The sequence below is a fragment of the Muscardinus avellanarius genome (assembly GCF_963383645.1).
Source record: "Muscardinus avellanarius genome assembly, chromosome: 2".
NCBI lineage: Eukaryota > Metazoa > Chordata > Mammalia > Rodentia > Gliridae > Muscardinus > Muscardinus avellanarius.
The window spans coordinates 148,727,325-148,753,244 of NC_137787.1; the positions used below are offsets into that span (position 1 = coordinate 148,727,325).

Genomic DNA, 25,920 nt, shown 5'->3' on the forward strand with positions numbered 1-25,920 from the left:
GTATAATTATATTAGGCTTAGTTTGCTTTGTGGTAGGACCAATTCTGCTTTTGGAATGTATGAAAGGGAGGTAGCCTTAGCCAGTGTCCTACTTTTCTCTTACTAAAGCAATGAATTATGTTTATGTAACTCTGGTATTACTGTGTGACTGAAAAGTGTTGAATTAGGGTCCTTTCTGAATTTCTGCAACTCTTATGTACCACTGAAATGTAAACTTTCCACTTATAATGTAGGGAGCGATAATAAAACAGAGAACAAAGAAATAACAAGAAAACAAACCAAACCCCACAATGGTTACGAAACCAAGAAATAACAACAAGAAAACAAACAAAACCCCACAAAGGTTAAGGCTTTCAACTACTGCAAAGAAACCCTACACGGTAGGAATGAATTCAAGACAGGTGAAAGTTCCCATAATCTCCTGCATATTTTCTCAGTTCTGAAGAGTCTTTGAAACAGCATACAAGGTTAAACGCATTATTATAAGACTGGGCTTTTAACCAAGAAAAGAAGACAGTGCAAGCATCTGAGGCCACAGGTCAGATGCTGCTAAAACTCCCGAGAGTTTAATGGGGCTGCAACTGGAGGCAGGCCTGGGGAAGCCAGGCATATCTAGTTAGTGCAGGTTAATTTGGTGGGTGCCGGGAGGCTAGCGGTCGCAGGGAAGGCGGGTGGGCCGGGAGCCCCGGCGGCCAGCGGCGGCCTCTTCCCGCAGCGCTCTCCGCCCCGGGGCTGGGCGGGCCGAGTCCGCGGAGCCCGCGGCGCCGGGGGAAGGAGTTTCCGGCGGACTCGGTGCGGAGCCGCTTCCTGTCCCCCTGTGCGCACCGGCTCACGCTGCCGTCCCGGGACGCTGCTGGGCCCCGGCCCCCTCTCCGTCCCCGGCGGCGCCCGGCCCCATGCAGTCGCGCCTCCTGCTCCTCGGGGCGCCCGGCGGCCCCGGCGGCCCGGCCTCGCGGCGCGTGCGGCTGCTCCTGCGGCAGGTGGTGCGGGGCAGGCCGGGCGGCGACCTGCAGCGGCCGGAGGTCAGACTGCTGCACGCCGGGGCGGGGGGCGACGCAGGTAACCGCGCGCCCGCCGCGCCGCCGCCTCCCCTCCCTGCGCCCCCCCCCCCCCGAGCCGGGCGGGCGGGCTCGGGCTCGCGGACCGCCGTGCGGCTGGGACCGAGCGCGCTCCGAGCCCCGGTGCGACCCGGGCCTTCCAGAGCGCCGGGTGGCGTGGAGCGGTGCGCGCGCCGTCCCCGCTCTCTGCCCTCGGAGTTCTGACTTGGATTCTAGATCCCGCAGAGGTTAACGCAGCAGCCCTCGGGGACGTTTGAAAACTGGACTTGACCTTGCCCTCAAGAGTTAAGGGCCTGCAAGCCCGTCCTAGCCAGGGCTTGTGACAGTGCAGTGTGTACATTCTCGCCCTCGTTTATGGTGTTTAAGTGTATTCACAAGTCTTTCCAGAGTTTACAGGAGTTTCTCAAAATTTCACATACTCTTAGAACTGAAGAGTCAACAGGTTCATTTAGTTAAAACCTTAGGCTGTACAGTTGATGTGGTTGACTCCGAGAAAGGTTAAAAAAAAAAAGTGACTTGGTGCAGATCCACACAACTAGTGATTACACTAAAACCACAAGCTTTCATTTCTCAACTCATTACTTGTCTCTACTTGAGGTGGTTTTAGGAATCCTTGTTTTATATTTGAGCGTGAGTATTTGTGATGGTTAAGGGAAGGGAGTTCTGTTGCTGCTCTTGAATGTCAACATGATTTTTAGGCAAGTTTTTATTAGTTATTGTTGAATGACGGAGGTGTTCACTATGAAATTTTAGGGTTCATTGTTCCTTTTGCCTTTTATTCTCTTTGCCCATTAATTTTTCTTTACAAGAAATGACTCACTTTTTACCTCCCATTCATTCATTTATTCATTGAACAAATGCTTCCCCCACACAAGATTTGCCTTTCCCTACTTGTGACTAGTTCTAGAGTGTTTATTCATCTGCCTCTCATTCTTTGTGGGTTTTTTTGTTTGTTTGTTTTATTTTGTTTGTTGTTCCTTTATCCTAAAAGGCAGAAGTTAGTGGTAGAAATATAGCATGATCTATAACTTGGGTTTTGGAGTTAAGCAGTCTTAGTTGGAATTCACTTCTGCATTGTCTAGCTATGAGAACTTAAGGGCAGGTTACTTGACTTTGTGTTCCAGTTTTAACTGTAAAGAGGGGGATAAGAAGTATATATTTAATAGGGTTGTTGTGAGGATTCAGTTAGTTAACACGATTCGTTGTACTAATGTTTAATAGAAGTTAGCTTTTAGCCAGGCGTGGTGGTGCATGCTTGGCTTGTAATCCCAGCATTTGGGAGGCTGAGACAGGAGGATTGCAGTTTGCAAACAGCCTCAGCTACTTAGGCCCTTCACAACTCAGTGAGACCCTGTTTCAAAAAAAGACTAAAAATAGGACCGGGAGTGTAGCCCGGAGGTAGAATGCCCCTGCGTTCCACCCCCAGTATGGCAAAAAAAAAAAAAAAAAAAAAAAAAAAGTTAGCTTCTATTATTATTCTTTGTATATACTTTCAGTTATTTGAGAATTATTCTGTTTCCATGGCCTTAGAAAAAAGTGAAACCAGTTCATTTAAGGTTAGAACTATCAGAATTATCTGGGTAGTCAGATGGAGCAGATTTGATAAGATTTTTTTTTTTTTTTTCAGTACTGGGGATTGGACTCAGGGGCATTCTACCTCTGAGCTACACCCCTAGCCCAATTTTTATTTTTTATTTTCAGACAGGACCTCACTAAGTGAGGCTGGCTGGGAACCTGAGATCATTCTGTCTCAGCCTCCCAAATGCTGGGATTATAAGTGTGCGCCACCACACCTGGCTGACAAGAACTTTAAAAAAATTATTTTCTGTGGCTGAATAATACATGTTGATTGTAAAAACATTAGAAACACATGTGGGTATAAATGTTAAAAGTCTGTATCATATAGGTGGTGACAGATGTAAATGTCTTCAAATAATGTGTCATATCCAACAAATCAAATGTGAGTTATGAATATGCCACAGAAAAGAAAATATATTAACTTCTAGATTCAGTCAGTGACTGACATGATTGTACCATGAGAGGCACATTATAGAGCCTACCTTTCCTAGATACTGCAAAGATTCTTAACACTCAAAGTGTGCATTGTGAACTCACTAGACACCTGGACTCAAGTATGAACATTTGTGAGCCAGGTAAATAGAAGGCAAGTTCTTAGCTACTCTAACATCTAAGGTTAAAGCCTTCAAAGTTAGAGTGGCCCATTTGGAACCACAGGTCATACACAGATAAATGCAAATCCACAAATAGCAGTAGGCCACAATGGATGACAGTTTATGCTGAAAAGATGCTCTCAGTTGCACTGAAGCATGTGACCAGTAACTCTTTACCTTCTCTTTCTGCATAATTGACATTGCTGCCTTAGTGGTTTGAGAAAAGAGCAACAAAGCAACTAAATAATAGACACAACTTACATGCTTTTCTTATTTCTTCTGATCAGTATTCTTATCTATCATTAAGTCCTTTTGTTGCCTGCTAACACTTTGTACCTAAGAAGCATTCAGTGCCTTACTAGGTTAAAGTTCATGCAGAGAAAGAAAGGCCGCAGTTGCTTTGTTAGCTTTCAAAATATGACCTTTTTCAAGCCTGATAAGGAAGAGAGGTCATTTTTGTTAAAAACAAAACAAAACAAAACAAAACCCTAAGGCCACTGCTTTTTATCCTTTTATATTAAATGGTATAATTATAATTTGTAAATTCTTGATCTTTTTCTATTTCAATTAATAGTAGTATGCCCTAGTTTTAGAAACAGTGATTAGTTAACAAAGATGTTATTTACTGCAAAGAGTCTTCTTTTTTTCTTTTGCTGTTACTGGGGGATTGAAACTAGAACCATTACCCCTGAGTTATACTCCCCGCCCTTTTTATTTTTTATTTTGAAGTAGAAACTCGCTAAATTACCACCCTAATCTCAAACCTGAGATTCTTCTGTCTTAGCCTTTTTAAGTACTGGCATTACAGGTGTGTACCACCATGCCCAGCTATGGAAAGAGTTTTCAATGAAGATTATTTTAGTGTTTTGTAATGTTTTCTCAGATGGAGCTATGCAGGTTTTTTTTTCCCCCCAGTCCTGGGGATGGAACCCAGGGGCATTCTACCTCTGAGCTACACCCCCAGTCCTATTTGCCCTATTTTTTATTCTTTATTTTGAAACAGGGTCTCACTAAGTTGTGGAGAGCCTCACTAAGTAGCTGAGGCTGGCCTTGAACCTTCCAGCTTCCCTGTCAGCCTCCCAAGTACTGGGGTTACAAGCCTGTGCCACCAGGCCCCACTCTGAATTGCTGATTGTTAACATAAGGCGATTTTCCTCCCTCAGGGGACATTTGGCAATGTCTGGAGATGTTTTCTTTTTCTCCTTTTTTGTTTTGTTTTGTTTTGTTTATTAGGACCAGGAAGGAGGAGAGCTACTGCATCTACATGGTGTTTAGAGGCCAGCAATGCTGCTAAACATTCTACAGTGCATAGGTAGCCCCCCACAGCATATCTAGCCCAGAATGTCAATAGTGCCAAGTTGAGAAACCCTGAACTAAAACAACTTCTTTGTCATTGTTACTACTAAGCTGGGTGTGGTGGCACAGGCTTGTAATCCCAGTACTTGGGAGGCTGAGATAGAAGGATCATAGGTTCAAGATTAGCGAGCCTGTTTCAAAATAAAAAATAAAAATTGTGCTGGGGTGTAGCTTGTAGGTAGAATGCCCCTGAGTTCATTTCCCAGTAAAACACACACACACACACACACACACACACACACACACACACACACACGTTACTGTTATAATAAAAACTTCAAACAAACTAAACTTAACTGAGTTTAACTGAGTAAAGGTTGGCAAATTGGGTAACTCCAGATCCAGAAAAGGTTCAGAGAGATCCACTGAGCAATGAGGACAAGCCATACTTATGGATGGAAAGAGAAGTGAGGTACAGAAACAGCTTGGTTAAGCATAGTTCAGTGTTGGTCTTATTTTACTCTGATCTCATCAGTTGGCAACCTGTGAGAGACTAAAGCTGAGCTTGCTGTGACTGCCTGAGACTCAGTTGTGTACTAAGTTAAGTTGCAATTGTTATGTTAGGACTCAAAGTACAGGGTTATCTTCAGGCCAAATTTAATTTAACAGTACAAATCATTGCATTGTGAGTACATTTAATAGAGTTGAACGTCTTAAAATTACATATATTCATTAACAGAATCCATAGTCTACAAACTGGAAAAGATTAAGAGCATTAAAGACACATTTTATTTTAATTTTAATTTTTTTGCAGTACACATTTTAGAAGAACAGCAGTCTCATAGTTTCATGAAATACATGACTGGGAACGTTTTTGAAATTGGTAAAAAAATTTTGAAATACTTGAGGGGAATTATCCAAATTCCACATGGCTTAGTGAGGATTAAATTAAAACCATTGTATCAGAATTTTAAATAATTAATAGAAATGATCATTACAGGACTTAGGGTGTAGCTCAGTGGTAGAGCACTTGCCTAACACTTGTGAAACCCTACCACTGAGCTATATGTTCAGACCTTTTTATTTGACATATTTTATTTTGACATAGACTAGGCTTATCTTGAATTTGGGATCCTTTTGCCTCAGTCTCCTGAGTGGCTGGGATTTGGGCATGGGACATTGTGTTCACCTTCATAATACATTTCTGGAACAAAAAATATTGAAATGTTAAAATATTTTTCTTGTTATACAGTTAGTATACAGTTCAAAAGAACGTCAATATCTTACAAATTTTGATAATAATTAATATATTGTAGCATATGTAAATATTCCTTTTTATTTTATTTGATTTTTTTGGTGGTACTGGGGTTCCTGGAAGCCCTTCTACCTCTGGGCTACACTCCCAGACCTATTTTATATTTTTTTATATTTTTGGAAAAAGGGTTTCTTAAGCCAGCGCGGCTGGCTTCGAACCTGTGCGATCCTCCTGTCTCCGCCTCCTAAGTGCGGGGATTACAAGCGTGTGCCACCACGCCCGGCTTAAATATTCTTTTTAATGATATAAATGGTACTTTCTCCCAGTTGAATATTAACTAATAATAATTCTAATATACTTAATTAATCCCAGGTTGATTATAGAATCTTAGTTTTGTTGGTAATTGGAAAAGGATGGTGTGTATGGCCAGTATAGCTATTTATGTCTCAAGTCTGTGGAGGGTCTTCCTTATAAGTGGCTCAGGCTGGTCTTGAACCTGCAGTTCTCCTGTCTCAACTTCCCAAGTACTGGGATTACAGTCATGTGCTACCGTACCTGGCTTATTTGCATTTCTAACCAGTTTCCAGGTGATGGTGATGCTACTGGTTACAGGTCATGTTGATGCTTAAGAATCCCCATGTTAGATGAGTAAAGACAGAGTTGATGGAGGATGATGGGAGGAGGACCGGATAAATTATGAAGGGAGTTTGCAACTCTTAAGATTTTTTTTACCTCAATGTGTTTTGCCTTACTGCTTTCTGGATGCTAAATTTGGTCTTAACAAGGATTTAGCTTTTCATGTAGTGCTTATCTTTCTCTCTCAATCATTTATCTGCAATAAATTTCTTCATCTATAAAAACCTTTTCACAGATTTATACATTTTCTCAATTGTAAGTCTCTATCTCAGAGATTTATTTGGGGGATGTATTTAGAAGATAGTAAGCATTCAGTAAATGTTTTTTTTTTATTGGTACATTATATTCATACATCATATTGGGGTAAAAAACTTGTGTGTACATACATGTACACATCACCGATTTAACCCCTACCCAATTCCCACCCCATTCCCTCCCCATTCCTCCTTCCCTTGTTTGGCTTAGTGGTTGACTTCGATATGTTTAAGTACATTGTGTGTTTTAGAGAATTTCCTTCTTCCCCCCTCCCATCCCCTCATTTAGGTTGTCTTGTTTGCTCCTCTGTAGGTCAGTAAATGTTGATGGTTGTTATTATCACCATGATTTAAGAAGGTCATGGTCACCAGAATACCTGACTAGTTCTAAACTGGTCATGGTAAAAGGAGAATTTTACAGAGCTACATTTCTTTCTTTTTTTTTTTTTTTTAAGCCCTGTCCAAAGTTCCAGATGCAGGTGTCATTATGCTTAATTTTCTGTTGGAGAGAGCAAAGCAGAGAGAGATTGGTTGGTTTAGTCTTGCTCTTTAGAAGGTCAGTCAGAAATTAATGTTACTTTGAAAAAAATAGAGCAGTATAGAAGTTATACTGAGAACTTTTGCTCTTCTTGTTTCATGTAGATGTTTTTGACACTTAATGCCACTTGGGCTTTGTTCTTCTTATTAATCTATAATATTGATTTTTTCTTTTCTTTCTTTTTTTTGGTGGTACTGGGGTTCCTGAAACCCTTCCACCTCCGGGCTACACTCCCCAGACCTATTTTATACTTTTTATTTGGAAACAGGGTCTCTTAAGCCAGCACGGCTGGCTTCAAACCGGCGTGATCCTCCTGTCTCCGCCTCCTAAGAGTGGGGATTACAAGCATGCACTACCATGCCTGGCTAGAAATACTGATTTTGAGGATTGATTACTAGAGAACTTGAAATTGTATATAGTAATGTTATATGATTATAATATATATCACATATAGTAATATATATCATATATAGTAACATATATACTAATAAATATATATAGTATATAGTAAAATAAGGATGTATAGTGATATAAAAGATTGAGAAATATGTTAAAAATTCCACTCCATAATTGCATTCTGTATAATTGTTGCTTATATTAGCATTGCAATGGATGAAAAACAAAACTGGTTAATATTTTATTATGTTTCATCTTTTTGGCCATCCTAGTACTTGAAATTTGCAATTCATCCAAGTACCTCACTTCTCCCTGATATAACTTGTTTTGTAGATGGAAGATTTTGAACACAGTGCCTGAAATAGTCATATATATGGTATATATGTGGTACATTTTTTGGTGTCCCTCTATGTAGTCAGGAAAATCATTATTGCCAAATGAATAGTGTATGTTTGTCACTTGTTTCTTATGTTTTTGTTTCTTTACTTTCTTTTTAGGTGATACAGTTAATATTGGAGATGTATCCTACAAGTTGAAAGCTCCAAAGAATCCAGAACTTGTGCCACGGAACTACCGTAAGAAATACTTATTTGGGTTGATATTTTCTTTATTTTGGGTAGGTTGGCTAAGAATCTGTCAATCTAACTCTTTTCTAACTAGCTTTTCGTTTTGTTGAGCTCTTGTATTTGTATTTGTTGTTGTTGTTGTTGTTCTCTAGTTCATTTATTTCTGGTCTAAGTTTAATGATCTCCTGTGTTCTACTGGTTTGGGGATTAGACTGTTCCTGTTTTTCCATGTACTTGAGGTGTGTCTTTAGTTTATATAGTTGGTGACTTTGTGTTTTACTGAAATGAACACTCAGTACTATAAATTTTTCTCTTAAACCCCCTTTCAAGGTGTCCCATAGATTTTGGTATGTGTTATCTCTACTTTCATTTAATTCTAGGAATTTTTTTTATTTCTCTCTTTATTTCTTCTTTGATCCAGTCCTCATTTAAGAGTATATCATTCAGTTTCATGTGTTTGTGTAATTTATTTTGGTCTTCCTGTTGTTCATTTTTACTTTTATCCCACTATGATCTGAAAAGATGCAGGGAATAATTATATTACATTTAAAAAATTTACTGGTACTTGCTTTGTGGCCCAGTCTGTGGTCTGTTTTGGAGAAGATTCAATGAGCAGCTGAGAAGAATGTGTATTCAGCTGTTGTTGGTCGGAATATTCTGTATATGCCTATTAGATCCATTTGGTTTATAGTGTATTTTTAGGTTTGAATAGTCTTTATTCATCTTTTGCCTGGAAGATCAATCTAGTGGTATGAGTAATGTGTTGAAGTCTCCCAGTATTATTGTATTTGGATCTGTTTGAGACCTGATGTCCTGAAGAGTTTGTTTTATAAATAAAAGTGGAAGCACCCATATTTGGGTCATAAATGTTTATAATCATTGCATCTTTTTGTTGACTTGTTCCTTTTATTAGTAAGAAGTGACCCATTTTGTCTCTTCTGATATGTTTTAACTTAAAGTCTGCTTTTTCAGATATGAGTGTTGCTACCCCTGCTTGTTTTTGGTCTCCATTTGCATGGTCTATCTTTTTTCATCCTTTTACCTTTAGCCTATGGATATCTTGGCTTGTGAGTTTCTTGCAAGCAACATATAGTTGGATTATGTTTTTTTAATTCCATTGCCAGCCTATGCTTTTTTAAATTGGGGAGTTTAGACCTTTGACATTCATTGTTATTGAGAACTGATTTTTGTTTCTTATCATTTTTTTTTTTTTTTTTGTGGTACTGGGGATGGAACCCAGAGGCATTCTACCTCTGAGCTACACCCCCAGGCCTATTTTTAGTAATTATTTTATTAATTAATTATTATTAATTTTATTTTGGCAGTACTGGGGTTTCTGGAAACCCTTCTACCTCCGGGCTACACTCCCAGACCTATTTTATATTTTTTATTTGGAAACAGGGTCTCTTAAGGCAGTGAGGCTGGCTTCAAACCAGCGTGATCCTTCTGTCTCCACCTCCCAAGCGTGGGGATTACAAGCGTGCGTCACCACACCCGGCTATTTATTTTTTTTTTATTAAAAAAAAAAAAAAAAAACAAGGTCTCACTAAGTTGCAAAGGACCTACCTCACTAAGTAGATGAGGTTGTCTGCAAACCGCAATTCTCCTATCTCAGCTTCCCAAATGCTGGGATTACAAGTGTGTACTACCACACCTGGCCTGTTTTCTATCCTTTTGAGTTCTATTTTCTGTTTAATGTAGCATATTTCTCAACTTGTTGTCCATTTAGTGGAGTTTGCCTCTCCTCTGGTTCTGGTATTTGCTTCTTATTTCTTCTTTGTGTTTTATTCCTTTAAATATTTTATCTAGTGTTGACTCAGTAGTCATGAATTCTTTTAGTTTCTGCTTGTCTTGGAACATTTTTATTTCTCCCTCAATTTTGAATGATATCTGCTGGATATAGCAGTCTTGGTTGGACATTGTATTATTCCAGGGTCTAGAGTACATCATACCAGCCCTTCCCAGCTTTGATGACTTGAGTTGAGAAGTCTGGGGTGATTCTTACTGTTTTGCCTTTGAATGTCACCCATTCTTTGGTTCTTGCTGCTTTTAAGATTTTTTCATTGACATCTATGTTAGTCCTTTTTTTGTTTGTTTTTTTTTTGGTGGTACTGTGGTTCCTGGAAGCCCTTCTACATCCGGGCTACACTCCCAGACCTATTTTTACATTTTTATTTGGAAACAGGGTCTCCTAAGCCAGCACGCGCGGCTGGCTTCGAACCTGCGCGATCCTCCTGTCTCTGCCTCCCAAGCGCGGGGAATTACAAGCGTGCGCCACCACGCCCGGCTATGTTAGTCCTTTTGATTATTATGTGACGTGGGAAATCTTGATCTTGTCTTGGTGTTCTGAATGTCTCCTGTATGTGAATGTCCAAGCCTTTTTCTATCTTTGGGAAATTCTCTGATATTATTTCTTTGACTAGGTTTCTGATACCTTTATTTGTGTTTTTAGACCTTCTACAATGCCCATTATTCATAAGTTATATCGATTGATATTATTTCATATTTCTTGGTATGTTCAGGTCTTTTTGTATTATCTTCTCTATATTGTTGACTGTGTTTTCAGTTTTGAATGATCTGTCTTCCAAGAGTGATACTCTATTTTCCATGTGGTCTAGCCTACCAAATATGGTTTCTAGTGAGGTCTTTAATTTATTGACTCTTGATTTAATTAAAAGCCTTTTTTGGGTCTTACTTAGAGCTTCAGTTTCTCTATTCATATGTTCTTTTATTTCCTGTACACTTACTCTGATTTCATTTCTGAGGCCTTTAGTCATATTGAAGATTAAAATTTGGGAGTTTCTTGAAGGTCAGTATTGATGACCTCCCTTGATGTTGAGTGGTGGGAGTTTGTTATTTCCTCATTAGTCTTCATTCTCATGTTTTCAGACTTCTCAGGTTTGTATTCCTATTGTCTTGGTATTCTCTTCCTCTTTGTGTGAAATTCCTGTGTCTATTGGTTATCCCTTTATTATAAGGCCTAGATGGGGGTATATATTTGCCTCTACAAATCTGTCTCACAAAATCAAACTTTTGAATTTGTCCCCCAGTGCCTCTTTAGTAAGGCATAGTTCTCAATACAGGCAAATAGGAATGTTTGATTGGCTGCAGGCTCTGTGCTTTTCAGGCCCAAACTCCACAGGGCCAGAAGCTGTGCTGTTCCATGCAGAAGCTGCATCTTGTTGGTTGGCATTTAATGTCCCACAGACACCACTGCTCCTTTCCTTATTGTAAACTGGTGAAACTGCAGAGTGCTGACCTCTGGCCTCTCTTGTCACTGAGCCTGAGCTCAGCAGGGTCAGAGATTGCTATGTTCTGAACTTGTGGCCTAGCTTGCTGACCTTTGATGGCCCAGGGACACCACCACTGTTCTACTGATTACAATAATGTGGAGTTGTCAGTTACTGGCATGCATGCATTCTAGGCACAAACTCTGCTGGTGGAGAGAGTGTTGAGTTACTGGCTTGTAGCTGTGCTCACATGAAATCCCTGGGCCCCTGGGCTCCCTTCTTTCAGGGCCCAAACTCTAACAGGGAGAGACTGTACTCTTCTGAGCCTGGGACTTGAGTGGCTCAGTTATTTAGCCCCAGGGACACCACTGCTGCTCCTGGTGGCTGTGATCATGTGAGGTCTTGTTGGTCTCTGCTCTTGATGCTTTTAGTGTCCAAAAATGGCTGGGCACAGGTTTATAACTTAGTGAGCCTACAAGACCTTTGGCTGAGTTTTCTCATCCCACAGATAACACAGTTGTTGGTTCTGTGGTGATTGCTAGAGACCATACAAGGACACAGAGAACCAATGACCCTAGGTCCTTACCACCCAAATGTACCTAGGGGCTGTCTGCTAATTCATGTTTCTGTTCTGTTGTACTATAGACTCTACCCTCACCTCTGCACAGGTGATTTGCAAACTCAAAGACCCCGTAGGTCTATTTGTTGCCACACAAATCCCTGTGGCCTCACAGGGAAGGTTCCCACTGGGAAGCTTTGTCAACTCAGGCTTGATAAGTGTTGGGTCCCTACAGGAAGGGATGAATTCAGCAGCAGCCACAGGATTTTGCTGCCCAATCTGGCTGGGTGGTCTGAGGAGTCAAGTCTTGAGGTTTTTGAGTGTGGAGAGAATAAGGTGGTTGATTTTGATAATGGTCTGTAGTCACGGATCTGACAAGATTCTGCTGCTTCTTTGCTGGAGTTGGTTTCTGGGAGCCACAGGGCCTGGAAGTTGCCAGCTCTGCTGTGGACTGGCCAGGTTGGCTTCATCTCCACTCTCCCCTCATCTGGCATGAAGCTCTTTTCAAGTTCTCTGCTGCCTCCAATTCTAATGTGTTTTAATTGTTATTCTTCTGTTGGTTCTGGCTTCTTTTCTTCTCTTGCCAAAAAGCAGTCTTCCTATTGGCTGAGTTCTGAGTCTCAGAGTACCTGAAACACGCTGTCTCTTTATATTCCACCATCTTAAACAGAGTCTTGCTAGGTCGCTCAGAGTGTCATTGTGTGTGTGGTACTGGAGATTGAACCTGGGGATGTTCTACTTCTGAGATACAACCCCAGCACTACTTTTTATTCTTTATTTTGAAATAGGGTCTCACTAATTTGAGAAGGACCTCACTAAGTTGCTGAGGCTGGCCTTGAACCTGCAATTCTCCTGTCTCAGCCTTCCTAGTAATCCCACTTGGGATTATAAGTGTGTGGCACCACACCCTGCTTCACTATATATATATATTTTTAATTATAGCCATCCTCATGCATGTGAAGCGGTACCTCATTGTGGTTGGATTTGTATTTTCCTAATGCCTTATCATTTCTTTGCTCAATCATTTCACTTACTCTCTGAAGGAATTTAAAAATACCGTAGGACCAAAGGTTGATTCTTAGTTATTTTGATCTAGTCTTAGCCTAATTTTATGTCACTCTTCTATTCTGTGTTCCAGTCATTGGGAGCAATATAGATTTTGTTTTGTTTTTACTCTTTAGATTCTTCCTCTAGGCTCTGTGCTCATTGAGGAAAAAGCTCTTTCATCTTACAAAATTCCATTGATTCTACCTTTTAAGAGGCTTTGCAGTCTATCCTTTCCACTTTCTTCCCCTTTTCTTTTACTTTGTTTTTTGTTTGCTTGTTTTTTTAAAGCTATTTTTTTAGTGGTCACGATGAAGATCACAACACTTTAAGCAGTCTTGTTCAGACTAATGGTGACTTTAATTCAAAGGTATACAAAAACTTCACTTAATTATATTGTAGGTTTGCTCCCCCTCCCTTCTTTTGTGTTATTGTCATAAAATTATATCTTTATACATTAAAAGTATACTGGCATAGTTTTATGATTATTGCTTTATTAAGGTGTCTATAAAGTCATATAGGAGAAAAGATAAAAATATGTTCATACAATCTTTATATTTTCCTGTGTAGTTTTCTTCATCAATACTCTTATTTATTTGTGTAGATGTGAGTTACTATCTAGTATGCTTTCATTTCAGCTTGAAAGAAGGACTTTCTTTAGAATTTTTTGTAGGGTAGGTCTGTTGGTGATGAATTCTCTATTTTTGTTGATCTGGAAATATCTTGATTTCTTCTTTGTGTTTTGAAGAATAATTGTGCTGGGTATAGAATTCTTTGTTTGACTCTTTTAGCACTTTCAATATGTCAGCTTACTGACTCTGGCCTCTTTAGTTTCTAATGAGAATTCACTTATTAATCTTGTCAAGATTCCTCTGTATAGGATGAGTCACTTTCTTCTTTGCTATAAAGATTCTCCTTTTGGCTATGATAATTTGATTAAGATGCATGCTTTCATTTGGATGTGATTGGTCCTGCAAAGGCTCATGTCCTAGAAATTTGGTCTCCGTGGAAGTACTGCAAGATGTTGGAAACTTTAAGAGATGGGATCTACACATAAGTAGGTGACTAGGGAATTACCTTCAAAATAGATTAATGTTGGCCTTATGGGGTGAGTTAGTTCCTCAAGAATGGGTTGTTATAAAAAGAGCATGACTGGCCCCTCCTCATTTTTTGCCACCCTGTCTGGTATATAATCTCTTCTCTCATATATTCCCACCATAATGCTCTCTGTCATGTTGTTGCAAAGTCAAGGGGGGGCTCATCAAACACTAAACAGATGGGGCTGCCTCCTCTTGGACTTTTGGACTTCAAATCTGTGTCCTAAATAAATATTTCTTTATAGTTACTTAGCCTCAGGTAGTTATAATAACAAAGACATACTAATACAATGTAAGTACTTATCTCTGAGATTCTGTTATTTGGACCTTATTGAACTTCTTGGTTGTTTAAATTAATGTTTTTCTATCACATTTAGCAAATTTTGGCTATAATTTTTTATTTATTATTTTTTATTCCCTCTTATCTCTCTCTTCATTCTAGGAGTTCTATTTTTTATATGTTGGTAGACTTCTATCTACCAGTCTCTGGGAGAGTTCACTTTTCTTTTTATTCCTTAGTCTGGATAATTTCAGTTGACTTATTTTCAAGTTGCTGATTCTTTCCTCTCTCTAATCACTGATTTATTTTCAAGTCTGATGATTATATTACCTGCTCATATCTGTTGTTCAGCCTTTCTAGTGAATTTTTCATTTTATTTATTGTGATTTTTAAGTTCATAATTACTCCTCCTCTTCCTTCTTTTTGGTGGTACTGTTGATTGAATCCAGAAGCATTCTAGCTCTGAGCTACACCCTCAGCCCTTTTTTATTTTTGTTTTCAAACAGGGTCTCAGTAGGTTGCTGAGACTCTCGCTAAGTTGCTAAGGTTGATCTTGAACCTGAGGTCCTCTTATATTAGCCTCCCAAGAATTGGGATTACAGGTGTGTGCCACCATGCCCAGCTTTCAACTTCATAATTTTGATTTGGATTTTTAAAATAATTTCTATCTCTGAGTTGATATTCTTTGGTGAGACATTGTTGTTGTACTATCTTTTAATTTTCTGCACATAATTTTTCTTTACTCTTTTTTTTCTTTTTTATGTGGTACTGGGGATGGAACCCAGACTTTCTACCTCCGGTTTATACTCCCAGACCTATTTTATATTTTATTTGGAAACAGAGTCTCCCTAAGTTGCTGAGAGCCTCACTAAGTAGCTGAGGCTGGCTTCGAGCCTGCATGATCCTCCTGTCTCAGCCTCCCAAATACTGGGGTTATAAGCATGTGCCACCATGCACAGTTCTCTCTTTACTCTTTGAACATATTTATAATAACTGATTTAAAGTGTTTTTCTACTAAGTTAAATGTCTGGCTTCCTCAGAGACAGTTTTTATTGATTCCTTTGTTTTCTGAGTGTGAGCCAACTTTTTCGTTTATTTTGTTTTTGTTTTTGAACGTGTACATTTTAAATAGTATGTCGCAACTCTGGAAATCAAATTCTTCCTTTCCCAGAAATTGTTGTTGCTTTTTATGTTACTGCAGTTTGTTTAGTGACTTTCATAGGCTATTTATCTAAATTCTTTTTTCTTTGTCCTGTGTAGACATTGAAGTTTCTGCTTGTTTAGCTTGGTTGTCAGCTAATGATTAGATAGAGATTTCTTAAATGCAAGTACACCAGTAATTCTCTCTGCCTTTGCTGAGAGCCTTTTGAAGCACCTGCATCACTCCACAGGTGGTTTACAATTGTGTCTTACCCTTTACTTCTGCTATACAGACTTTCAAGATCTACCAGGGTAAGAAATTAGGCTCTGGTTGGAACTTGTGGAGACCTTTGCTTCTGAAGTCCCAGGCATGTACTGGAGCTTGTCAAAGCCTCCCATGAACATCTCAGTCCCAGGTTTGTTTGTTTTTTAGGTTTTTTGTTCATTCTCTTATTAGCTCTAGTTGGTATCATTGCCTGAGGCAGCTGTGATATTAAACAATTATAGTTGATTTTTTTTGACACATGCCCTCCAGTAGAGCTATTTACACACAATGGGTTCTGAGTAGGTTAAATAAAGATAAATTATAAGAAAGGAGCTTTATTTTAGCCAGGTGTGATGGCTCATGCCACAACTTAGTTGTGCTTGGAGGTAGAATGCCCCTGGGTTCCATCCCCAGGCTGGTTTAAAAAAAAGAATGGAGGCCAGGCGTAGTGGAGCAGCTTGTAATCCCCATGCTTGGGAGGCGGAGACAGGAGGATCCAGCTGTGCTGGTTTAAGAGACCCTGTTTAAAAAAAAAAAAAAATAGGTCTGGGAGTGTAGCCCGGAGGTAGAAGGGTTTCCAGGAACCCCAGTACCACCAAAAACAAAAACAAAACCTCCTTTTTTTTTGGTGGTACTAGGGTTCCTGGAAGCCCTTCTACCTCCGGGCTACACTCCCAGACCTATTTTATATTTTTATTTGGAAACAGGGTCTCTTAAGCCAGTGAGGCTGGCTTTGAACTAGCGCAATCCTCCTGTCTCCGCCTCCCAAGCGCAGGGATTACAAGCGTGCCCCACCATGCCGGCAGAATGGAGCTTTCTAAGGGAGCTACCAGAATGGCCAAGTAAGGATACATTTCTGGGGCTGTTTGGGTACTTCAAACTGTTCTGTCCCTTCAAATGGCTGCCAGTCTTTTTTTTTTTTTTTTTTTTTGGTACTGTGATTATGGGTGGTTGGTTTTCAAGAGAATCACAGAACTCAGAAGATGGATGAGATTAGGGCAAGTTAAAATACCACAAAGCTCTCTCTTCTTACTGAGGCTCATCCAGTTTTCTTGGCTAAATGCTTGTCAGATGATTAAAAGCCTTTTTTTACTTTTTAGAGTTCTAAAAGAGTTGATTTTGACAGTTTTTGCCAGTGTTCTCATTGTTGTTTCATGGAGGAATGAATTTTTATAGGTCTTTTCCCTGTTATTCCAGAAGTGCCTATGTTCTCTTTTAATTTACTTTTCCCTGATGAGTAATGATATTGAAGACATTTTCCTGTGCTTACTTGGTGTTTGTCTATCTTCACTTGTGAAATTTGCCCACTTATAAATGTTCTTGCTTCTTAGTAATTTTTATAAAAGGTTTTCATATATTATAAAAATCTTTGTCATTATTATAAATACTTTTTCATGCATTATAAATATGTGAAACACTTTGTCATGTATTACATAAACACTTTGTCATGTATTATAAATATTTTTCCCCAGTATTTGTCAGTTTTTCATTGGTATCTTGGTTGGCAGAAGTTTTGATTACATTTGATTTATGGATTTTATTTATTTTATGATTTGTGTTCATTGTCTTCTAGAAATCTTGGCCTACTCCAAGGTTGTAAAGATAATCTATTTTTTCTCAAAATTTATAGTTCTGTTTTATTTTTAAAGGATAAGTTTATTTCATCTCAGTTTATAAATTTATTAGCATAATTTTTTTTCATAATATGTCCTCCATTGTTCTTTCTATGTCTATAAAATCTATAGTGATATTCTCTTATTCCAAGCCTTAGAAATTTGTATTTATATTTTTTTCTCCTTTTAATCAGTCTTATTAGAGGTTTATCAGTAATAATAACTTTTCATTGTTGATTTTTCTCTATTGATTGCCCATGTCTTATCTTTTACTTCTAATCTGTAATATTTCTTGTTTTTACTTATTTCAGCTTCCTTTCTAACTCTAGCTCTAAAAACCACAAGTAATCCCTCTTTGCTGATAGCTACCAAATCTTTTGACTGCTTGGGAGCTCTCTTTGCCAATCAGCTCCATATTTTGCATTCTGTAACTTGGATCCCTCTTATCCTGTTTTGCCTCCAGAGACTACTTCAATGAAGACAAAAAGGCCTCAAAGGGATGCATTTATTTATTTATTTATTTATTTAGTGGTACTGGAGGTGGAACCCAGAGGCTTTCTACCTCTGAGCTATACTCCCAGACCTATTTTATATTATATTTGGAAACGGTCTCACTAAGTTGCTGAGAGTCTCACTAAGTAGCTGAGGCTGGCTTCGAACCTGTGCAATCTTCCTGTCTCAGCCTCCTAAGCACAGGCATTACAAGTGTCTCCCACCTCACCCTGTTTCAAAGGGATTTATAATCTTATAGTAGAGCAACATCCTTAAAGAATTGCTACTTTGTATTGAATAAAGGACCCAAGTACTTGGGTGGAATTTCTATTACTTCTTCTGTCCCATCCCTGGCTTTGGTGGGCTATTGCACTAAGAAAGGCTTCTACATGCTTCAAGAAGATGGTATCTCTCAGCTCCTGCCCTGGGTCTGGATTTTAGGATGCACTCCCAGGCACTTGCACTTGGTAACAGCTGGTGGGAAAGCAGGTAGGTTTGTGGATGGGACTGCTCAGTTTATTAATTCATCATGCCCAGCCCATGTATGGCCATTGTAAGTTTGTTGAAAGCTCAGTTTGTTTTTCCTGTCACATCTGTGGCAGATTCTTCTTTATTCTGCCATTCCACCAGGGATGAAAGTTAGCTCTAAGTCTCTTCCAGTTTTTGAAAGGGCTCATTACTTTCTAGAATTTAGCTCATTTACCTAGATGTATTCTTAGCTCTATGATGACTTTCAAGAAGCTGTGATTTTTATAGATTAGCTGATTTGTTCTGGTTGTTAGGTTGGAAATGAAATTCTCTTGCAACTCTCTTCTTTCTATCTGGAGTGGGAGTCAGGAACATTTATTTTTAATATTCATGATTTAATGGTTATGTCTAAGCATGTTATTGTAATAGACATATTTTCTTTCTGGGGGTAAGACTAGTGACATAAATTCTTCAACAAGTTGTTATAGTTGTCTGGAGAAAAATTAACAAAATAGATCTATAATACCTTACATGTCGAAGGTATATCATAATTGAAAAGGGCATTTTCCCAATTTCTGGGTCTTTCCTTATTATGAATGTAGCTAACTTTTTATAATAAACTTCAGGATAAGGAATGATACTGCATTTTGAGGACAATAGCAAAACTTATTTAGATAGAGTTCAGTAGGAAAATGATTGCTGCAGTGGAAATTATTTTTAAGAATTTAGCCCTGTGTAGTGAAGCATACTTGTAATCCCAGTAGGTAGGAGGCAGAGACACGAGGATCACAAGTTTAAAGTCAGCCTCAGCAACTTAGTGAGGCTCTCAGCTACTTAGTGAGACCCTGTTTCAAAATAATAAAATAAAATAGGGTTGGGTATAGCTTGGAGACAGAATGCCCCTGGGTTCAATCCCTAGTACCACATACACACACACAATTAGATAGACTCTTTTCAGTTGTGTGAATTTCTCTACGTAATTTAACTGCTTTAGTTTCCTTGACTATATGGCGATGGCTGTTTCAACCTTATAGATATATTATAAGAATTAAATGAAGCTGGGTGTGGTGGTACACGCTTGTAATCTCAGTTCTTGGGAGGCTCAGACAGGAGGATCGCAGGTTTGTGGCCAGCCTCAGCAACCTCTGAGGCCTACACAACTTAGTGAGACCCTGATTCCAAATAAAGAGTAAAAAACAGAGCTGGGGGTGTAGCTTGTAGGTAGAATGCTCCTAGGTTCGATCTTTAGTTTCGCAAAAAAAAAAAAAAAGAAAAAAGAAAAAAAAGAAATAGCATAAGTGAAATGCATAGGATACCTATCATTTATTGCTTAATAAATATGAGTGTCCATGAAACCGTTCCTGTGTCTCCTGATCCTTGTTACTTTTCATTTATTATTATTTCATACCTCTGAGTGCAACTGTTGAGTCTGAAGATTACTGAGGGCTACTATGGTTTTGCTTAGGAGATGTGCTAACATTTTAGTATTTACTCAGTCTTTCCCTGTATTTATTTATTTATTTATTTATTTATTTATTTATTTATTTATTTATTTATTTATTGGTGCAATATACTCATACATCATATTGGGGTAAAAAACTTGTGTGTATATGCAAGTCTTTCCCTTTAAAAAATGAAACTGGTATGCATTTCATCTGGATTTGATTTTGAATTTGCCCTCAGCCAGGTCATTTGCAGGATTACAAATGGCTGTAGACCCTTCAAATAAGCCTCATTTCCTTTCAGTGTTCAAACTAACTGTGTTTACAATGTAGTGAGAGTGTCACCAGTTTCATGAAGACATGAAGCATAGTCATGCCTGACAACTTTAACCAGAGGCTAGCACTATCCATTCCTTCATTTGACATCTAAGAAACCATAATTACCCAACTGGAGTCAGCTTAAATATTTTGTCATACTCACAAATGCTTAATCATCTTGTGAATCTTCTTGTTAAGTGAAAGAATTCATAAGAGTATTATACTGGTTTTAAGGATTCAGTGGATCTTAGTAATAATGTCTATATTAAAACATATAATTTTAGCCTTTGAATGAATGTACATACTGTGCTTATGGCTAAGGGACTAAATATAGTGGCAATTTGAGATTAAGCCCAGAGGTATAAAGGTTTCTAAATACAGCAAAACTCAGCTGGGCATGGAAGCACAAACTTGTAATCCCAGTACTTGGGAGGCTGAGACTGAAGGATCGCAGGATCATAGCCACCCTCAGCTACTTAGTGAGGCCCTCACAACTTAATGAGACCCTGTTTCAAAATAAAGAATAAAGAATAGGGCTGGGGATGTAGCTCAGAGTTAGAATTCCCCTTGGTTCCACCTCCAGTTCTGATAAAAAAAGCAAAATTCTCATAAATTGTCACCAAAATACCCAACAAAAAACAAAGCAGAAGTGAAATAACCACTGTTTTCTTGTTGATACACTTTTGGTTTTTTACTACTGTTTTATGCACCCTATATGTAATGAATACTTTTCACTTTTTGTGTGTCTAGTTATTAGTAGCTTATTCTTTGAAACTTATCACAAGAGAGTATTGGAAGTGGGCAGATAGTCTGGATCCCAATGTGCATTTTCTTGTGCTTTTTATACATTCAACATTAATCCTTCCATAGTCACAGTATCCTTATCTATTATCTTATCTGTTATCATTTGTGTGCCAAATGATTATGGCATGCTTTATTCATTAGTAAATTGTCACATTGTTTCTACTAGTTTGTGAATAACTGTTTCCATTTGTAAGAAAAAGACCATTAAGAGTGTAGCTTGAAATAGAAGTGGCCAAGCCAACCCAAATCTTAAGTATCCACAAAATCATTATGTGGTTGCTACATATTGATTTGACAGATAAAACATATTGCATTATAGAGTAAGTTTTTGTGCATTCATTTATTGTATTATGTTCAAATATGTAATTTTTGAACTTTCTCAAGGAATATTTCCAATATGGGAAAATTATAGTTCTTTTGGGTTTATAATTGGAGATTCTTGGTTTTGGTTGTGAGGGAATTTTAATGAATTTTTTGAGTTTTAAAAACATAAAAACATATTCTAAAATACTTTGGAGATGGTGTTCAGTTGAAGTTTGATAATCTATTGCTTTCCTTCCTGTTTTTATTCTTTAGTTAAGCTCATTCTAAAAAGTTTTTTGCCCTTTTCGGTATTTAATATTTTCAAATGAAACATAAGACAATAGACTGTTGTTGAAGAAAAGAACTTTAGTAATTTATTTCCAAAGCACTATTTCATAGACAGGAAAGTAGGCCCACAAGAAAGAGTTTAGAAGACTAATTAATTAGCAGCAAAGCCTATATTTCTAGACTTTAGTTTGGTTTTCCTTTTATAGCCTGCCACAATGTCTCCAACTACTTATGAGCTACTTCTAGATTTTTTTTAGAATTAATCCAGCAATAGAAAGAATAGTGCCGGGAGTGGTGGCGCACGCTTGTAATCCTCGCGCTTGGAAGGCAGAGACAGGAGGATCGCGGAGGTTTGAAGCCAGCCACGCGTGCTGGCTTAGGAGACCCTGTTTCCAAATAAAAATGTAAAAATTGGTCTGGGAGTGTAGCCCTGAGGTAGAAGGGCTTCCAGGAACCCCAGTACCACAAAAAAAAAAAAAAAAAAGAATAGTATGTTAGTTTTACAGGCATTTAAAAGTATAAAAGATTATAAAAAATACTGAGTTGAGGCATGGCAATGTTATCCTTTTTGTATCATTATCAAAGTTATCAGAGCACTGAAAATCACTATTATCTTATAGTAATGCAGAAGTTAAAATTACAATATTGAAATATGAACCCTGATAGTCACATTTGACTTACTTTATAATGATAGAAGTCCTGCTAACTGGCAGATGTGCTGGGCTAGAAATATTCTTAAATGAAAGTCTTAAACTCAGTGAAAAGCCACGTGAAAATAGTATTATTTCATCAAGGTAAAATTGCTTAATTCACTGACCACCTGAGATTAAAAATGCTTATGTTCTGTAGTCAGTTGTCAATGTCTCATTTGAACTGTTTCTATCTTTACAGTGTTGGGCACAACAGGACATCTTTCTAGTCCTAGCACCTAGCTGAGCGCCTGGCATCTTGCAGACACACAAGTTGGATTGTTCTTCAGTTTATTATCTAGGTCTTGTTACCTCTGCCTGTTACCCCTAGAACTTCCATTGTCATATTAGTCCTGAGTGGCAGGTATTGAAGTGGATAATTGAAGCTGTTTTGCCTGTTTGTGTGAAAACTGAATCTCAAGGCTTAGATGAAATTGGCAGTTTTTTAAAGAGATTCTTTCATATTTTTGTGCTTGAACTTAAACTATTTTGTATAAAAGGAGGTATTTCTTTGAGGATTTACCTTATGAGGTGGTGCTCCAAGACAGCAGATTTTCAGTAAATATCTTTATACCTGACCTCACAGTTACATTCTCCTTATTTATATAATCTTCTGGTTGCCATCAGTAGACAAGTTATACATGAGGTCATTTAAAGTTTACTGGACATGCTGAACTTTTATCCAAGCAATTAGGGCTCACAAAGATTTTATGTAAGAATTACAACATTGTGCTCATAAAATGAATGACAAGATTTATTTAGTTTATAAATAATTTTGTGGTTTGAGAAATTCATCAGCATCATAAATGACAAACAAGCATGTAAAAAACTGATTTGTATAAATGTAGATAATGTAGAACAATCATTGCAGCTCTTTGTCAATTGTAATAAGTTAGTAACAGAGGTTACACAGAAGGTCTCTGTGGAAGTATTACCTAAGATTCTCTCATGTAATATTAAGAGCTTAAAAAACACAAAAGTATATTAAGGGCTTTCAATACTTATACCTGCCTTATTTATTTTACTTTATTTTATTTTTTGTGATGGTGGGGATGGAACTCAGGGGCATTCTACCTTTGAGCTATACCCCCAGCCCTATTTTTCATTCTTTATTTTGAAACAGGGTCTCACTAAGTTGCAAAGGGCCTCACTAGCTGAGGCTAGCTGCAAACTATGATCCACCTATCTCAGCCTCCGAAATGCTGGGATTACAAGTGTGTGCCACCACACCGGCTATATCTGCCTTATTTTTTTTTTTTTTTTTTTTTTGGTGGTACTGGGGTTCCTGGAAGCCCTTCTACCTCCGGGCTACACTCCCAGACCTATTTTTTACATTTTCATTTTTGGAAACAGGGTCTCCTAAGCCAGCACGCGCGGCTGGCTTCGAACCTGCGTGATCCTCCTGTCTCTGCCTCCCAAGCGCGGGGATTACAAGCGTGCGCCACCACGCCCGGCAATCTGCCTTATTTTTAAAGTTGCACTAATTGTCTCTCATAACACAAGAATTAACTTTAGGAACTAACTTTGAGATGTGTTTGTAAGAATAGAGTTCTCAAAAGGAAGAGTCCTATCAACTTTTAAAGTCCTTGAATGTGTCTTGAAGTCTCTACTAGATATTTATAGCAGTCTTTATCCAGTGTTGTATAAGGATTAATCAAGTACATTTATTTTTTCTTTTCTTTCTCCCAGGAACCATATGCAAGATAGACTAAAATTTTTTGATGTATTTTATTACTTTTTCTATTTAATTGCTCTTATTGCTTTCTGCAACATTCACTTACAGACGTAGTTTTTTAAAACTTACTAATGTAATTTTTAATTAAATCAATATTGGATGGTATATGTTTGGTAATGATTAATGTTGTATGGTATATGTATGGTAATGATGTTTTGTATGTATATATTGTGGAATCACTAGGTAAAACAAATTAACATATTAATTGTCTTATTTTGTTGTGAGAATATTTTAATCTGTTATCTTATAATCTTAAGTATACAACATATTGTTATTAACTATAATCAAAATGCTATACAATAGGTATGAATTTATTCCTCCTGTCTAACTGAAAATTTATGTCCTTCAAAAAACATCTCCCCAATTCCTTTTGCTTCCAGATGTACAATTTTTGAGCTTTGAAATATGTTAAATATTCTTCTTTGGATCAACCTGGCAATTTAGCCACAATTAATACATTTTTTTAAAATGAGAAAATGAATTCAAATAATAAATGCATATATTAAAATCATATTTTAATATATATGAAAATGTGTGGTAATAATGTACTTAATATGCAATATATCTTACGAATTAGTGAGAAAAATATCAGATGATCTGGTAGATAATAAGCAAAGGATTTTAAATAGGCACAACCAAAAGAAGAAATCCAAATGGTCAATAAGCATATGAACATATATTCTAACCCTGTTTAATACCTAGGAAAATACAAATTATACATTAAGATAGCAATTTTTATATAACATCTGGGTGAAAACTTGGGAAGTATTAGAATTTCAAGTCCCTACAGAGTTTGGGAAATGGCATTCTCATACCATACAAATATGAGTTTGTGTGACATATTTTGAAAGTAACCCAGGATTAACTTTTTAAAAGTATATGCCTTTTGAACTTCCATTTTCTTTCTTAGATTCTACCCATTAAGGAAAAAAAATCAATACCTAAATAAAAGGATACATGTACATAGTATATATTGCAACATTTTGGAGTTTGGGTAGTGAAAAAAAAAAAGTAGAAACAATCTGAGTCCATCAATGATTGAATACTAGTACGGAATCTTCTACAGTCACTAAGAAAAGAAAAATGTAGATTTATATCTGTGTATCTAGAAACTGTTCATATGCTGTTATTAAACAAAAAAAGTACAGACTACAGAATGGCATATACAATTTGATACCAATTTTGTTTTTTAAGAAAAACTAAAATTACCTTTTACAAGTGTATTTTATGTTTATGTGAAGAATGCTCTTTACTTTGACTTCCTTGATGTTGGGTTAGGAATGGGGTTGGAAAGGGAATGAAAAGGGTGAAATGAGATTAATTCTTTTTCCTTTTTACATTTTTAAGTCTTTCCTTTGTTTTAGTAAGAATATATTATATTTGTAATTTAAAAAATCCTATCTTTAAAGTTGATGTTTGAAGTCATACTTTTATTAAAATAAAGAATAGATGAACTATAAGTTCTGCTTTTTCTATAACATTAAGCATTTATGTTTTATGTTTAAAGAATTTGGGCTAGTTTGACCGGATATGAAAATTCTCAGTTCTTCTGAGATGTGCCTATAACCAAAGGTCATTCTTTGGTTTTACTGTATATTTTTGACTGTCATTACCTTGTTTTGAATATGGTAAGTTCATATTCAGGCTAGAGAAGCATTCCAAATCTAAGCCACTACACTCAGCCCCGGGTTCCCTAGCCCTTCAGTCACCTAACAATGCAAAATGCATCTAGTCCATCTTCAAGATTTTTCACAGTCTTAACAGTTCCAGCATTGCTTAAAAGTCCCAAAGTCCAAAGTCTTCATTGAGACTCAAGGTGAACTCTTGGCTATGAGCCCCTATAAAAGAAAATCAAAATCAAAATAAGCAGCATGTTACAAGGATCCAATGTATAATGGCAAGAGGAAACATTTGCATTTCAAAGGGGAAGAATAGGACCACAGGAGGAATGAATGGGAGCAACAGTATAAAAATTCAGCATGG

At 37.6% G+C, this 25,920-nt stretch overlaps 1 protein-coding gene across 1 annotated transcript in view; it reads left to right on the forward strand.

Annotated features, from left to right (window-relative positions):
* Positions 1–896: 896 nt before the first annotated feature.
* Positions 897–25,920, forward strand: part of VWA8 (von Willebrand factor A domain containing 8) — a gene marked incomplete at both ends in the record, with an annotated part of 383,297 nt that continues 358,273 nt past the window's right edge. The window contains 2 exons of the mRNA XM_080688771.1: positions 897–1,059; positions 8,102–8,179. Coding sequence (XP_080544897.1) covers positions 897–1,059; positions 8,102–8,179 — 241 coding nt within the window. The remainder of the gene's footprint in view (positions 1,060–8,101; positions 8,180–25,920) is intronic.